Here is a 17,962-nt window from a genome sequence, read left to right on the forward strand (position 1 = left end):
CAAAGTAAATCAGTACTGAGTATGTTAGTATGAAAAGCATAAAAAAAAGACACCGAGAGAAGTTGACATATTTTGAAATACACTGATATAATAATTAGACATTATCTTTACACAAACCTGAGATAAATGTGTACATAAATATACACACACACACACACACATATATATATATATATATATATATATACACACACACACACATATATATATATATATGTGTATATATATATATACACACACACACACACACACATATATATATATATATATGTGTGTCTATGGCAGGGATGGGCAACTTAAATGCTGGAGGGGGCCACAATTTTTCATCGACACTACCACAGGGCCACATATAGGACAGTGCACTTAACCAGATATGGTGAAACTGCAACTTTAAATATGTTTACAGAGCAGTAACTTAACATTTTTCATGCTCAAATGCATGTATAACAGTATAAATAGGAATACAAAAGGTTTGAAGCAAATAAAAAATAACCACTTACTGTGATATCTTTCTTTTCAGTGCAAGAGCAGCAGACCAACATTAATTTCAAGAAGTAATTTTGTTTTCATTTTTACAATGCACTTTTTAAAGATTTCATGCTCAAATGCATGTAGTCATACTAGGGGCCACTTCAAGTAAGGGTGCGGGCCGTCTGCGGCCCCCGGGCCTCCACTTGCCCCTCCCTGGTCTATGTGTTCACACTGCACCACTAACGTTACAGTTCCGGTTCCACCTCGCAACAGCACTTTAGCTACAACGACGGCGGGAAGTTGTTATTATCTATTTTGAGGAAAATCACCAACAAGCCAACGGACGAAATTGTTACCGATCGATACTTCACCATCGTATATTGATGGATCTGTAATCGGAGATACGCTAACTGTACACTGAGCGGAGCGGCGTGGGATCCAGCTAACATGGCTAACCAAGGAAACCAGTTAGCGGCACAGGCCGTCAGCAAGCCTGCACCAGGAAAACATGGAAATGTATTGCCCCTGTGGGGCAACGAAAAGACTATGAACCTCAACCCAATGATTCTTACAAATGTGCTGTCCTCGCCGTATTTCAAAGTTCAGCTTTATGAACTAAAGACCTACCACGAAGTTGTGGACGAAATCTACTTTAAGGTAATGTTAGCAAATGCTAAACCGCATGCTAGCTGGTTAGATAACCACTGTCGAGTCTAGCTAGCGCTACTGTGCTAGCACTGCACTGCAGTCGTCAAATAACGAGGGAAACTGGAAACAGACGGAGATGGTTTTAACTAGCCTTACTTTAGGTCCAAAATAGATGTCCGCTTGTTTCACATTACGTTAATTGCCGCCAACATGTACCGTGTGTGTTCGTAATAGCAGCGTTAAGCTAGGGTAACGTTAGCGACTAAGCTAACTTTAAATTAAATACGGTACATAGAGGTGGCCGTTATACATTCAGAATAGTTTCCCGCTTGGTTTACTAAGAATGAGTGAACTGCAGTAAATAATGTTCTTTTGATTCTAACAATACACCAGAACTGAAAAGCGTATCAGCAAACTTCATAATTATACTTGCAAGGTATCTTATTAATTTTGACAAGAGGCGACAGTTTCAGTATTTTGTAAGAAGCCTCCAATTCAAGTCAGTGTTATTAAAAAAAAATGTATACAGCCAAAGCACACATTTGCCATAAGCGGCTTTAAAATAAGTATAACACATCACACTCAATACATGTTGTGTGTACAGAATAGACCAACATAGTAAACTGAATTTAGACATTTCTGACACAAGAAAGTGATACATAGAATGTGAATGTATGTGAAAAAGATGGATCCAGGAAAATGAGGAGCAGCTCCAAACGACTAGACCCCCGAGCCACATAACCTACCCTTCACATTATAATAGTATACATTGGGATTGAGACAGACTTTCCAAGCAGATAATTTAAAAGTAGCAACTAATTGAAAGTTGAGGCAAAACGATGAGTTTTTGATTTAAAAGTCTGATGTCCACAAGAAGATTATTCCAGAGGCAAGAGCACAATAAGACTAGGCCCAGTGGCCTGCTGTCTCCAAACTGTTATCAGAGAGATGGATTGGATGTTTCAGCTGTGTGGTGTCACTGTGTATGGCAGTTAAAATAAGGCCTTGCAGACATGTATGAGTTTATGTGAACTAGCTTAATACTGTTGTGTGTCTACAGGTGACTCATGCTGAGCCTTGGGAAAAAGGAAGCAGAAAGACCGCAGGCCAAACTGGAATGTGCGGAGGGGTAAGTGAGAAGTACGTGCTTTTTATATTCCCCGTCTTCCCCGTCCCCCCCTCTACATTTCCCTTACCATTCTGGAGGATAATGATTTACAAGTATGACACATTCATGTGATTCATTAGGTCCTGAGTTCTTGTGCTGTACTTGTACCCACTGAGAATTGCTGCCAAAGGGACAGTCACTGTGAATATGGTTGCTTTGAATTATGTACAATGATGTGCTTCACAAATATATCTTCATCCTTGCTAGGTGCGTGGCGTCGGAACTGGTGGTATTGTGTCTACTGCTTTCTGTCTTCTGTACAAACTGTTTACTCTCAAGCTGACTCGCAAACAGCTGATGGGTCTGATCACTCACACAGACTCTCCATACATCAGAGCACTTGGCTTCATGTACATAAGGTATGATTTATTTTTATTTTTTGTTTAAGACTCAAATTTGACTACCATAATTTCTCTGTAGTAGTTTTCTTTTAGACTCTGGCTTTTTTGCACAATTTGGTCAAGACATTTTGTTTGATGAAATAGCCACTTGTTGCAGAAGATAGATTTTTTTTTTCACGGCTATATTTTTATTGGAAATATCTTGTTGGGGCAGGACCTCATTAGTAAATTATCAGTAAATAGATGATAACAGACATTGTCATAGACAATTTTAGTATATATAAGAGAAATGTAATTTTAATGTTTAAGTGAAATCTAATGCAGCACTCGTTGCTTGTATTAACCTCACCTTACGTCCCTGCAACATAATTTAATTTTGAGTGTGCAACATGATTCTCTGATAAAAATGCTCATATTGTGCTCTGTTTTGTTGTGCTTCAGATACACTCAACCCCCAGCAGATTTGATAGAATGGTACGACAACTTCCTGGATGATGAGGAGGTATGTCACCTCGGGTAATAATTTGATGTTTCTTTCTCTCCATTAAACACACAGTTACACAACACTCCACCCCTTGTGATGCTCATAGCTGATTTTTCACCTTTGCCTTCATTTGGCTTAATAGTCCGCAGTTTTTGTCCTGTAAACCCAAGTAGCTAGATTACTCACTGCTGAGCTGCTGATTTTTATCAGGGTAAGTACCATATATGATGCTGAGTAAATCTCTTAAGTCAGTGTAATATTAAGGCATGCCCTTTGTTTTGACAAGCTTTTTTAGGACTTGTTGCACAAAACTAAATGTGTGATAATTGTAACATTCATATTGATACACACACAAACGGGCAAACACAAACTATATAACACGTGTCAACTGTTGCATAAATCTATTGTGTTTTCACCATTTGATATAACACCAGGCTGTGCAGCCAGGTCTCCTTTCATATTCTGTTGCATTATGTTTGAATTGATCATATGAAATCCTACCCATCTGGTTAATTCCCCTGTTTTTTTCTTTAGATGCCCATTGTGCAGCAGGTGAATTGGATATTGTATCTCAGCACTGTTGGGTTGCGTGTGTGAGTGCAAAGCGGCTGTTCTCTACCATATAACTCTTCATCTGGTGTGCACTTTGTCTACCTGCTCCAATCTGTGTTTACACTGTGGGCAATTATTTATGTTCCTACGACGCCTTAAGAGCCCATTGTGCTTTTGGGAGACTAAAGAACGAAGCAATGGCTTCTCTGTCTTTGTCTCTTCAGCTCAATGAGGATATGTCTTTATGTTTTTAGAGGTCACTTCCCTCCCCTTCATTTATGGTCTGTAAAAAAGAAATAAATGCAAGCACTTTTTGAGCCTGCTGTTTTGAGCAGATGATGTGAAGGTTTGGGGGGTGGACATTCCTAATGTAATATAATTAAAGCTCACACTGTCAATACAGATTCCAGAAATTCCATACAGTTTAGATGAGGCAAGCTTTTCTGTATATTTATAGTTTTGTTTCTTCTTAATTACTAAAATACAGTTAGAACACATTTGATTGATATGAGAGATTAAGCTAGATGAACAGAGGTGAAGGTTCAGTACTTGGTCATCACAAATTGCTTTTTGAGGCAAAATTGAAAAAGCGGTATCACATTTGCCAGCGTCCTCCCTTTGTGTGCTAATTGTGTGTTTCTGTGGCTCTCTCTCGCTGTTTGATTCTAGGAGCTGGACGTGAAGGCAGGAGGTGGCTGTGTGATGACAGTCGGAGAGATGCTGCGCTCATTCTTGACCAAACTGGAGTGGTTCTCCACTCTGTTCCCCCGTATCCCAGTGCCTGTACAGAAGATAATTGACCAGCAGATGAAGGCTAGGCCTCGTAAAGTTGCTGTGAAGGAGGTGCAGGAGGAGGAACCCGCAGTGGCAGAGGGGGCAAGGCAAGGAGAACGACGTCGCTCCAGGTAACCCAGTAAATGATTCAAGCTATTTTAGTGTCAACTAATCTTGCCTAGCTCCGCCAGTTTTCAACTATTTAAAACGGAAAAATATGGAACATTGCTTTGTTCATGGAAGTTTAATTACTTGAAGCTAATGTTGCATATAGTATTTGTTTCATACTCAGCTAGCTGACTCTGTTTCTCCTTTAAAATCTCTTTTTAAGGCTTATTTTTAGACCTGCCTTTTTTTCCTGATAAATGGTCTGTTGTGTGTTGGTTTATTTTAGTAGTTTCACTTGTTCTATTTTAGATGATTTATTTGTAATGTGAGTGAGTCTTTGAAATACGTGCTTGTATTTTGCTGTTGTTGCTTTTTGTTTTATTTGTGGTTGTTTTTGTTGTCTGTGGGAAGCCATTGGTGCTCCCAGCTTGAAAAGTGATATACAAATAATAATCATCATTATTACTATTAAATCTAGGACACCCAGACGGACTCCAAGCCCCCGAAGATCGCCGAAACGGTCGAGGAGCCGGAGCCACCACCGCGAGAAAGAACGGCACGGCCCCAGCTTTGACCGAGAGCTGGAAAGGGAGCGTGACCGCCAGAGGAAGGAGAGGGAGGGCAGGGACCGAGACCGGGATAGGGATAGAGGAGACAGAGGGGACAGGGAGAGACGGCGGTCCCGCAGTGCAGACAGGAACCAAGACCGGCGAGAACGTAGGAGAAGTCGCAGTGGCAGCCAGGACCGAAGGAAGGAACGCAGAGACAAAGATAGAGACGGCGGGGAAGACCGGAACAGGAGGAAGGACAGGGAACACCATAAAGATAGAGGCGCGGAGAGGGAGAGGTCCAAGGATAAAAAGAACAGGGGAGAGACCGATGACAGGAGGCATAAAGACGACAGGGAGAGGCACAGAGATGAGAGGAAGGCCAAAAGGTCGAGTCGGAGCCGAAGCAGGGAGAGGAGGCACAAAAGCGGGGGAGAGGAGAAGAGCAGGAAAAGAGATCGCAGCCACAGCAGAGACAGAGACAGAGACAGGGAGAGAGACGGAGATCAGCGTTCTCACAAACGTAGTGGTAGCAAAGAGAGAAGCCATCATCAGTCCAGTAATGACCACAGTAAACATAGTGAACGCAGAAGGAGTCAGAGCACTGAGTAAATGTCGCCTCCCAGCAATATTACTTCTACTCCTGTGTTTTCCTTCCCTATTTCTACACAGTTGTCTGGTCCATCCCTCGTGCTAAAGAGAAGGAATGTCAGCACATTAGACATCTGGAGCTGTTGTTTTTGGCCAATGTAATGTTGCTTTACTTTTATGTTTTTCTGCCTTTTTCGCTCCCCATTAGACCATTGTTAGTATTCACTTGAATTTGAAAAGTGGGAAAAAAATGGCATTTTAATTTTCTATGGTGCGTTCATTTGCCCCAGAAAAATGTGGGTTTGTACATACCGTTTCGGAGGCTGTCTACACACGATAAATGTTCCGAGATGCATTGCTCCCTGGGTCAGGTGCAGCGCAACATGGTCTTCATATAACTTACGTAATGTATAAAGACTAACTTATTTTCAAGAGGTACAAAACCCCAAACATTTTTAAATTTAACTAATGTTACAGTGCATATTTCTGCAATTTATTCATATTTAAGCGACTTGGTCAGCTGTATTCTGATTGAACATGCTGAAGTACAAAATTGAGAGTTGCAGCGATGTGGATCGACAATGGCTCAGCAAAAAAGCAATTCTGTCCATGGTCGTGTGTAGACAGCCTGAGAATGTTTTAATCCTCTAAAGGGCAGTCTGCAAAGGGTAATTTTTTTACCACACACACTGAGCCCTGCCTGTGATGTGTTTGGGTTATTGCTCTGTTGCATTTTGTTTTCTAATAAAAACACTTTTACAAACAACACATATTGCACTTGTTTTGAAATGAAGGGACACTCAAATATCATACAAGCACTGATTACTAAATAAATGGAAGGATATCACCATTAGGGTTGCAGAGGGGTGGAAAATGTCTGATAAATTTCCAGGAACTTAACATGGGAGTTATGTAAATATATAGGAAGTAACTGAAAATTTGGTGTAATTTAAACAAATATCCAAACATGAATATTAAAATTTTGTTTTGTCATAAGAAGGCATCAGTACAATCAAAATAAAAATGACTGATCCCCACCCATTCAAAAAGTAAGTAAATTGAGTGTTCCCCCTCAAAAAATCCCAACATGTAACTATTGAATTGAACATGTGATGGAGGAATGCACAGTGCATGTAAGGGGCGTGGCCTCAGCAGCCCTACAGTAAGCAGTGTGCTATGTGCATGTGATTGAGGAATAGCAGACATATTCAAGTTTACTTGCATGAAATCTGGTTCTTTTAGTCAAGAGTTTGCTAAAATATATTTTCCCCCAACTATATTTAAGTTCCTTGTTAAGGGCCAACATTCAATTTTGATAAATACATGGTTTATTCCCATTAATTCCCATGGGAAGTTTCCAACTTTGAAAATTCCTATGGGTGCTGGAAATTTTTTTTTGAACATTTTGGGTTAGCAGGATAATGTAATTTAATGTGAAGTGAACAAATTATGCAGATAAGTACTGTGAATATACAGTATTGTTGAAAATAATAGCAGTCCAATGTAACTAACCCTAACCCTAAATGGCAGACAAGATACCAGTAGGTGCAGTAGATTCTCAGAAAACCAACAAGACCCAGCATTCGTGATATGCAGCTCTTAAGGATGTGTTATTGGGCAATTAGTTGAAAGGGGTGTGTTCAAAAATATAGCAGTGTCTGCCGTTGACTTTACAAACTCAAAACTATTTTGTACAAACTTTTTTGTTTCTAGGATTTAGCAATCCTGTGATCACTAAACTAATATTTAGTTGTATGACCACAGTTTTTTATAAGTGCTTCACATCTGTGTGGCATGGAGTCAACCAACTCGTGGCACCTTTCAGCTGTTATTCCACTCCAAGATTCCACAATTAATTTACAATTCTTGGTTTTGCTTCAGAAACAACATATTTGATGTCACCTCACAAGTTCTCAATTGGATTAAGGTCCGGGGATTGGGCCGGCCACTCCATAACATCAATGTTGTTGGTTTGGAACCAAGATTTTGCTCGTTTATTAGTGTGTTTGGGGTCATTGTCTTGCTGAAACACCCATTTCAAGGGCATGTCCTCTTCAGCATAAGGCAACATGAGCTCTTCAAGTATTTTGACATATGCAAACTGATCCATGATCCCTGGTATGTGATAAATAGGCCCAACACCATAGTAGGAGAAACATGCCCATATCATGATGATTCACTGTCTTCACTGTGTACTGTGGCTTGAAATCAGAGTTTGGGGCTCGTCTCACAAACTGTCTGCGGCCCTTGGACCCAAAAAGAACAATTTTACTGTCATCAGTCCACAAAATGTTCCTCCATTTCTCTTTAGGCCAGTTGATGTGTTCTTTGGCAAATTGTAACCTCTTCTGCACATGCCTTTTTTTTAACAGAGGGACTTTGCGGGAGATTCTTGTAAATAGATTAGCTTCACACAGACGTCTTCTAACTGTCACAGCACTTACAGGTAACCTGGAGCTGATCATTGGCTGAGCCTTTGCCATTCTGCTTATTCTTCCATCCATTTTGATGGTTGTCTTCCGTTTTCTGACACGTGTCTCTGGTTTTGCTCTTGATTTTAAAGCATTGGAGATACTTTTAGCTGAACAGCCTATAATTGTTTGCACCTCTTTATAAGTTTTCCCCTCTCCAATCTACTTTTTAATCAAAGTACGCTGTTCTTCTGTACAATGTCTTGAACAACCCATTTCCCTCAGGCTTTCAAAGAGAAATGCATGTTCAACAAGTGCTGGCTTCATCCTTAAATAGAGGCCACCTGTTTTTTCACAAAATGGATGACCTCACTGATTGAATGCCACACTGCTATTTTTTTGAACACACCCCTTTCAACTAATTGCCCAATTGCACAGCCTTAAGAGCGTGCATATCACGAATGCTGGGTCTTGTTGCTTTTCTGAGAATCTACTGCACCTACTGGTACCTTGTTTGCCATTTAGCAATAAAAAAAATATACTAAAAACCTGGATTAATCTGGTTAGTCACATTGGACTGCTATTATTTTGAACACTAGTGTACATGTGAATGTTACCACAGCTCTTGAATTAAACTCTGGAAAAAGGTAGAGGAACCAAACAAAGCAAACAATATTTTTGATATTTTTTATTAGAATGTAATCTGAAAATAATCTCCATATTAAATACAAATTTAGAAATGGTAAAAAGTCAAACACTTCCTGATATATTAAATTTAAGATGACTAACACGTAATTTACAAATGTGATTAAAATATAATTTAAAAAAAAACAAGAGAAACAAAACCACAGATACAAAATATATAACCTCAACCAACAGCAGACAAAAGTTCATTTAAGAATTGTTTTTTAAGCAAGCATGAGAAATCCATGCTAATTCCCATGTTCTACCAGACCTAAAGTTGTTGTGTGCTATGGGTAACTGAGACACAATTTGTCCTTCTTAACGGAATACTTTTTTTGAAATGGGGTTGTATTTCCCTATTTCCCATGGTTTTCTTCATAATGATTTTGGTTATTATCAAGAGAACCATGGGAAATGGCTAGATATCAGCTCTTAAATTAAACTCTCATGAGCTATTTTTGTTGTTATCATTATATTTTTCCAAATAAATATACCTTTAGTTGTACCGGGCATTAAAATGAACAAGAAAATGAAGAAAACAAAGGTGGTCTAATGTTTTGTTTGTTTTTTAAGTCATTATGTCACCTGTCGTACATTTCTTAGCTTTTGGTCGACCACCATCTACTGTAGGGAATTCACTGACATTGGATGAGTACTTCATACAACCCCACAACAAAAAAATCAGACCTGTCCTTTCAAATGTTTAAAGCACTGCCACTTTCATAGTAAGACCATCACATTGTAACCAGGAGACGTGTGCAGCCCTCTAGACTCGTCAACACAAGTGTTTTCCTTCTGCTGAAGCTACGGTCCTGTTTGTGTACATACAGGCTCTGACTCTGGTCCACTAAAGACGTCCGAGTACGAGGCCGACACAGACAGACAGTAGATGGAGTTCGGGCTCAAATCAGTGAGAATGATGCTTTCACCGTACACCATCATCTCCTGAGACTCTGTAGAGCTGCCATGCCTGATGATAACCAGCATATAATAAGAAGCATCTTCTATTTTAGACCACTCAGCGGCAATAGCTGACGACGTTGTATCTAGGACATCCAGCACAGGAGCTGTTGGGGGGGAAAAACAAGTCAGTTGTGTTGACTGAAGACTTGTTCGTCCAATAAAGGAGGAATGACTGGGTCACTATAATACAATTGTGTTTTTTAACTTCTCATCAAACTCACCACTGTCTGGCCCTTCTTCCCTCAGATCTCTCCTCCTGCGGTCTTGTGTTCCCACTAACAAGAAAAAGCTTGGATTAATTAAGTTGTTTTAAAAAAAAAAGAAAAAGAGTAAAAATGTCTCCTTAAATGAGTCATATCTTCATACACATATACATCACTTCTTACCAATAGGGACACTTGTCTCTTCACTTTCTCCAGCTGTGTTGCTGGCTGTCATCACCATGTTATTGGTAGCGATGTTGGACAGAGAGCAGGACAGCCCTGTAGTGCTGCACAGCTGGGCCTTTGGCGTCTCACTGTTGTCGTACACTGTGTACGTCATGGCAAACACAGAGGCATTCCACGAGACTGTGGCAAAGGAGCTGTTACCACTGTACACCACTCCTGATGGTGGACAAGGAGCTGGGAGAAGAGAAATTGCAGTTTGAATTAAACATATGAAACATTTCATGTTTTTCCTTATAATCATAAAAACTTTTATATTTTATTGGGAACTCGTAATCCCAAGATTCTTACATGATTTTGTGATATCATGAGAATCCAGCTGATGTTCAAAGTAAAATTAGAGCCTGAATTGGACCAAAAAAGGTGCCAGTACCCTGTTCCATCAGTTGCATGACATGATCATTGCATGTGTCTAGGATATATAGTCATGGAAAACATTATTAGACCACCGTTTTTTCTTCAATTTATTGTTAATTTTAATGCCTGGTACAACTAAAGGTACATTTGTTTGGACAAATATAATGATAACAACATCTGATATCTAGCCATTTTCCATGGTTTTCTCGATGGTAACCAAAATCGTTATCAAGAAAACCATGGGAATGGCTAGATATCAGCTCTTAAAAAATAAACTCTTATGAGCTATTTTTGTTGTTATCATTATATTTGTCCAAACAAATGTACCTTTAATTGTACCAGGAGTTAAAATGAACAAGAAAGCAAAGAGAAAACAAGGGTGGTCTAATATTTTTTTCCATGACTGTATTTACACTCACTGGGCACTTTAACCTGTTCAACTGCTCATTAAAGCAAATGCCTAATCAAACAATCACATGGCAGCAACTCACTGCATTTAGGCATGTAGAGAAGGTGAAGAGGAGCCGTTGAAGATCAAAGTGAGCATCAGAATGGGGTAGAAAGGTGATTTAAGTGACTTTGAAGGTGGCATGGTCGTTGAAGCCAGACGGGCTGGTCTGGGTACTTCAGAAACTGCTCATTTACTGGGATTTTCACTCACAACCATGTGTAGGGTTTACAGAGAAGGTTTTACCTTGTTGATGCCAGAGGTCAGAGGAGTATAGCCTGACTGGTTTGAGATGATAGAAAGGCATACACATAATGTCTTCTAGGGGCGACATGAATAGTCAAATATTCGATGATTCAATTTAGGGAGCCTGAGCTGACTGCCAACCTTGCAGGTTAATTGTTGCAGTGATGGGAAAATAATGAATAATATATAATAAATAATATAATGAAATAATAGTCTGATGACTACGTATGTCTGATTTCACTCAGAATTGCTGCATTTCTCCCAGTAAATCATGGTATATAACTTATTTTTCTATAAATATCAGCCTATTAATAATACTGTTAAGAAAAAATAGAAGTAAGTGTACTCGTAGGCAGAAATCAGAAGTTTTCACTACTGGTGAGTACTGGCCCATTTCAGGCACTGGTTTACAATAACTCCAATGTTAGAAAGTGCCTGAAGTGTAACATGTACAGTAGCTTGAGTGTTTAGTGTAGTTCACCTGTTGTGTCATTGAGAGGCACAGATGGGTCGCTGGTACCGGCAGCGTTCCTGCTCTTTACTGTAGCATAGTAGGATGAACCGCAGGGGAGAGGAATCTCATAGTACGTCACACTTGTCCAGTAGGAAGAGACCTGGAACTGGGCCTGGTCATCTCCCAGCAGACTTCCTGTTAACTCCAGCATGTACTCAGTGTCTCCACAGGTGATCTGTGTCCAGTTGAAGTGCAACATCTGGATCTCCATCTTCATTGGCATTGGCTGCACCTCAACAGCGTCTGGAGGACAGGGAGCTGAGAGAGATTTAAAGTGTTAGTCCATGTAGGTGCACATGTTACAAAGTTATTTAGTCTTAATGCAGCTCTGATACCTGCTCCACTCTCCACTGGGTCACTGAAGGAGCTGTTGCATGTCCCATCTGAAGCCTGGACAGAGAAATTGTAAACTGCTCCACAATCAAGATCCTCTATGGTGCAGCTGGGACTTGAGCTGTGACAGTACAGCATGTCTCCATTTTCAGCCTGGGCACAGCCATAATAGCCCACAGCGTTATCTTTCGATGTCCATGATAACAGTGCAGACTGATGGGTACAGTGGACACTAACGGAGAGATTATCAGGCTTGCAGGGACCTGGACAGAAAGAAATGAACAAGCTGCTGAAACTCATATTCAGTAATGTTTTGTTAACCTATGCTCAGCGTCTTTGTATAAAAAGTCAAATACCTGTGCTGAGTGTGACATTTGGACTGGCCTTGCTGGAGCAGTTTTCGTGTCTGGCAGTCACAATCACTGCATACTGCTGGCCACAGTGGAGGTCTGATAAGCTGCAGTTACTGGAGCTGGTGTTGCAAGTATGTTTATCAAGACATCCATCAACATCGCAAGCTACCACGTGATAGGTTTCAGCTACAGCAGAGGGGCTCCAGGACACCAGTGCACTGCTGTCCTCACAGTCGGCGTTAACCACCACGTTCCCTGGTGGACACGGCTCTGTGGAAAAGTTGTGAATAGTTTGTGTTTAGAACTGCAGTGCACCTATCAGGATTTATCAGCATTTAAACAACACAGATCTGATGATGCAGATAAATTGGGTTTTTGACTTATAAACTTTTCTTGTTTATAAAAAGGTCCTTAATAACCATTAATTAACAAGTAATAAGGCATTGTTCTCGCTTTAGATCCGGTAGTTGCAAAAAGCATAGTTAACTTATAGTTAACTTATAATAGATGAGCAATAAAGTATATTTTAATATCAATAAGCAAACAAAATAAGATTAATAAAGGCATGGCAAAGACATAATGGGTGGGTCATGGGTGTTTGTAATGCCATTATTAACACTTATATAAGCTTATAAACACACAATAATGTTAATAAGCATCTTGTAAGGACTTACAAGGGCCTTTCTACTTGTTAATTAATGGTTATTACAAGGACATTAATATGAAGCGTTACCACTTTTTTAATGACAATTACGTTCAGATGTCTTTTTAACTGTGCTAAAACTTTGCCTATTTAGTCACGAACAGTTGATATTGTTGCAACATGATAAAGATTTTAAACCACATTTTCAGGGGCTTTAGAGAAACAAATAAAAATCCTCTACATAACCTCTTGTAAAAAAAACTTAAGGTTGCAATATGTAAGCTATGACTTTGCAAGGTTTATTGCAAGTCTAGCTGTACAAAATCTTGAACAGTGTCAATGCTGCAGTAAGTAAATCATGCAATTCTTGCACAAGAGGAAATGCTGCCCCCTATATTGGGATCATGTGGCCAGAAATTTCACATTGCCTCTTTAACATGTTAATTAATGAGCTTGGGAAGGTGTAGGTAGGTGGATCTTGTCATGTTTGGACAAAGCCAAGCAAGCAGTTTCCTCCTGTTGACAGTCTTTATGCAGCTTTACATTTATTACTAGCTCATATTTGTAAATATGTTTCATAATGCATGACTGAAAACAACAAAAGATTATATACCCATGGTAATTCTGTGCGGTGGACTTCTCAAACTGCTGCACTCGTCTGGTGAAGCAGAAACAATGATGGTGTAATGGAGCCCACATTGTGCTCCAAGGAGGTAGCAGCTAGTGCCAGTGTGGCTGCAGGACAGGTAAGTGTGGTCGCTGGCTTCTGCTGTCACATTGTACTCAGTGTTTCCATCGTCACCCTCCATCAGATCCCACGAGACGAGGATGGAAGAATTGTGGCACTGAGAGACCGCTGTGATAGCAGAGAGGGAGCAGGGGGCTGGAGGAGGAGACAGATATCATTAACTGTCATTGCAGCGTGTTGGGCATTATTTCGAATTGGCATAAAATCATCAGCATATTCACAAAGTCAAAAATCGGTTACCTGTCTGCAAGTTGATGAAAGCACTTGTCTGACTCTCACATTTACTGTTTTTAGCAGTAACACTGAAATTATAAAGCGCACCACAGGCCAGGTCTTCCACCTCACAGGTAGTGTTGGAGGAAGCGGTGCAGTTGTTTTTATAGTCTCCTTCACCGACAGCTGACACAGTGTAACTGTCCGCCCCAGGAGCAGCATCCCATGATATCCAGGCCGAATTGGTCACACAGTCGATGCTGCCTCTGACTCCCTGAGGCTGGCAGGGGGCTACAAAGTAAACACGATATGATTTAAATTGGTGACTGGGTGGATGGCTTTATGCAAGCATGGACAGATTTTGAAGTTTCCATTAGGGCTGGGCGACAGAGAAAACAAATATCACAATATTTTTTCCCTCAATACCTCCATTTCGATATTGCAACAATATTAAAGGGTTGAATATGGGTTCAAAATATTTACACAATGAGATTTTTGATAAATAATCATTAGTCATGTGGATATAATAACTAAGTGGGTAAAGGGAAATCATTTATCAACTAGAACCGTCTGGTAAGTTTAGAAAATAACATGACTTTACTTTAAAGCAGCCCTTAAAACCAGGAAAAAACAAAACTGACAATATACTGATATCAGAAATCTACGGCGATATCTAGCCTCATATTACGATATCAATATAATATCGATATATTGCCCACCCCATACCTGACAGGACGCTGTGGGTCTGACTGTGCTGGCTGCGGCAGGCCCCTCTGACAGAAGTGACTTGAACGCTGAATGTATTTCCACATGTCACGTTGCTGATGGAACATGCAGTGTTTGTGGTGTTACAGGACTCGCTGGTTCCTCCATTCTCCGCCGTTGCTGTCACCAAAAAGTGGTCTGCGTCTCTGATGGCATCCCAAGAAACTGTCATGTCGTTTGACGAACAGCTGACCTCGGCACTCACATTATGAGGCGGGCAGGGGGCTGTGAATACGGAAATTTGTTAAGTTAAAAATATTACAGCAGTAAAATACATGCATGGATGAAGTGAATCAACAAATACATAGTTTTTTAAAAATGTACAGTATATTTGTTGGTATTTTTTCTCTTACATGAGTCGAGCATCATAGCCCAGCTGGGGACACTAGAGCAGTTGTCATCCATAGCCGCTACCATTACACTGTAGCGGGTGCCACATGCGAGCTTTTCAAGGCTACAGCTGAGGTCAGAGGTCTGGCAGCTGACATTGTGATGACTGTTGTTGGCCGTCACTGAGTACTCTACTGCACCGCGACTGGCAGACCAGGACACAACAGCAGTGTTGTTGGCACAGTCCATCACCGCTGAGACATTGGTGGGGACACACGGCACTGTAGGTACGAAGCAGACAAGAGCATGATGGGTAAAACATTTGTCATGTTGAATTCAAAGTTCTGCAATGATTCTACTCCTCAAAGAATTGTCACTAGCACTTATTGATGCACTAATAGCTCTTATTGCACTATACCTTGATTGTTTGCTTTTATTCTTCCTGTACTTCGCTTTGGATAAAAGCGTCTGCTAAATGACTAAATGTAAATGTAAATGTAAATGATTCATGTATTTGTTCATGTGTTCAATTAATGTGTATACTAGTGATACAATTTAGATAATCCTAATAAGTAGTAGTAGTACAATTCACTAAAATTGTCATTTTTAAGTTTTAAAAAGGCCATATTACAAGACTTTTTAAATTGAATTAGAACACATATAAGTTATATTTAGTTTAATACATACCATTGTACCACTGTTTGCAAATATAATGACCATAAATCATATTCTTTACAGGTGTATCTACTTGTATACAGCAGTTGCACATTTTTTGCATTATACTGCATAATTTTGGAATAAGTTCTTATGGTCGATCTAACTTGCTTAAGTTTTGTTGAAGCTATATCATCTAAACAAATGAAATCACAAACCAAGTATAGAAGGAGAATAAAAATCTATTTTCTTTCACACAATACCCCCCCTAAAAATATGGCATGATCCTCAAATTAAGTAAAATCAAATTATTTGACAACAAACAGTGAAAATGCTGCACACGCTGGTTGTGAAATATGTAGCTGGATAGATAATTCTGAAAGCTGTCCTGGTCAGATGTAACAGGTTTTAGACTTTGTGCTGCATCCATTGGTTCGTAAACACTTCAGGATTAATTAAAAAGAGAAAAGTAAATACATTATATCAGTAACTTTTCATTACAATGACAAAGTGTAGTGACCCTTTTCTAAACCTCACCTGACTGCAGACTTGTGGTTTGACTGGAGGTGATGTTACACTGCTGGTTGGAGGCTGTGACTGACACTGCAAAGTTGTGCCCGCAGGTCAGGCCTGGGACGCTGCATTCATTAGAGTCAGACATGCACATTTTGGAGATGCCAGTGTTAGTCTGCATGTTGGCTGTGTAGTAGTTTGATCCATTACTGGCCTGCCAGCTTACTAGGACAATGCCAGTAAGACAGTCCTGCATGCTGGATACTCCTGAAGGTTCACACGGCCCTGTGAAAAGCAACATAAAAAAGTCATTTCAGACCTGTTTGAGTTCATTTCTACAAAAAAATTTTAGTATCTTTTCATCTGTTTACTTTGAAAAGTGAACTAAACTCATATCGGACCGGTACGTACATGTCTGTATGGAAGTCGGTGCACTTGAGTCTCCAGGACAGTGCTGGTGGAGAGGTGTGACTGTGAGGCTGTAGTCTTGTCCGCAGGTTAAGTCAGAGAAATGAGCTGAGGTGACATTAGTGCTGAGCTCAGTTGTTTTGTTTCCTGCCTCAGCTGACACCGTGTACAATGTCGTACCATTACTGGCATCCCAGCTCAGTGAAACAACTTTCATGTTGCAGTTCACAGTGGCAGTTAAGTTCTGAGGCACACAGGGATCTGGAAGAAACAAAGATAATTGATGTTAAAACACAGACCCCTGTCCACGTCTAGGTTTTAGTACCAGCTGGCTTCAATAAGTCTGTAAATGTATGTTCTTCAGAGAATATTTATTTTATAGTGGCAGAGAGACAAACCTGGGCCTGCTGATTCAAGGACTAAGCCTTAGTGGTATGTACTCTACCGGTGAGCCACCGGGTCACCCTTTCTAAACATTTCTTAGGTGACGCTTCATTTTATGCGTCTGTAATTTCCTAATAATTTACTGGAAAGTTTGTTGAAAAGAACTATGCTATATAATATTAATCCTCTCTGTAGGAACGCCTTTGAAGGAAAAACGTGATTCAAATCTAAGCAAATATTAATTTATTATTAATTATTTTATGCATTTATGGTAGGGCTGGGCGATATATTGATATAAAAAATATATCGATATATTTTAAATGTTATATGGAATTAGACCATATCGCATATCGATATAGTTCAATTTTTTTATTTCTTTATATATAAATGCTGCCCTTAATAGGGTTTGTCATATTTAGTTATTTTGTAATGTTATTTATTCTTTTCTCATATAAATATATTTATTTCAGAAAAAGATTGGCCTATTTTTTTTCATAAGCTATTTTTAAGATATGTTTTATTCATTTAAATGTGCACTTTATGGAGCTTTGATTTTTTTAAAGGTACTCCTGTTATTAAACAGTATTTATGTTAACTTAAATAAACAGTTTCAATAAAACTACTCGTGACATGTCATATTTGGCCTTGACTTTGACTGAACATTTGCTCTCACTTTGCGCTAAAAAAATTTGGGATATATATTATATATCGATATTCAGCCTAAATATATCGGGATATGACTTTTTGTCCATATCGCCCAGCCCTAATATATGGTATTATAAGCTTGCCTTGAGACAAACTACACAATTGTGCATCAGCTGACCTTCTGTTCACTGACTTAAAACTTGGGTTACACAAGCAATT

The 17,962-nt window shown here is 39.6% G+C and overlaps 1 protein-coding gene across 2 annotated transcripts; it reads left to right on the forward strand.

Moving 5' to 3' along the window:
* The first annotated feature begins 692 nt into the window (after positions 1 to 692).
* Positions 693 to 6,451, forward strand: prpf38b (pre-mRNA processing factor 38B). Of its 2 annotated transcripts, XM_059345147.1 has the most exons (7): positions 693 to 1,128; positions 2,180 to 2,248; positions 2,495 to 2,646; positions 3,070 to 3,130; positions 3,647 to 3,664; positions 4,334 to 4,569; positions 5,025 to 6,451. In XM_059345147.1, the coding sequence occupies exons 1-7, from the start codon at positions 919 to 921 to the stop codon at positions 5,704 to 5,706; spliced, it is 1,428 nt and encodes a 475-aa protein (XP_059201130.1). In that variant the 5' UTR covers positions 693 to 918; the 3' UTR covers positions 5,707 to 6,451. The 2 variants fall into 2 exon arrangements, with proteins under 2 accessions (XP_059201130.1, XP_059201131.1); XM_059345148.1 differs by lacking the exon at positions 3,647 to 3,664.
* Positions 6,452 to 17,962: the final 11,511 nt, after the last annotated feature.

The sequence above is a fragment of the Centropristis striata genome, chromosome 11 (assembly GCF_030273125.1).
Source record: "Centropristis striata isolate RG_2023a ecotype Rhode Island chromosome 11, C.striata_1.0, whole genome shotgun sequence".
Taxonomy (NCBI): domain Eukaryota; kingdom Metazoa; phylum Chordata; class Actinopteri; order Perciformes; family Serranidae; genus Centropristis; species Centropristis striata.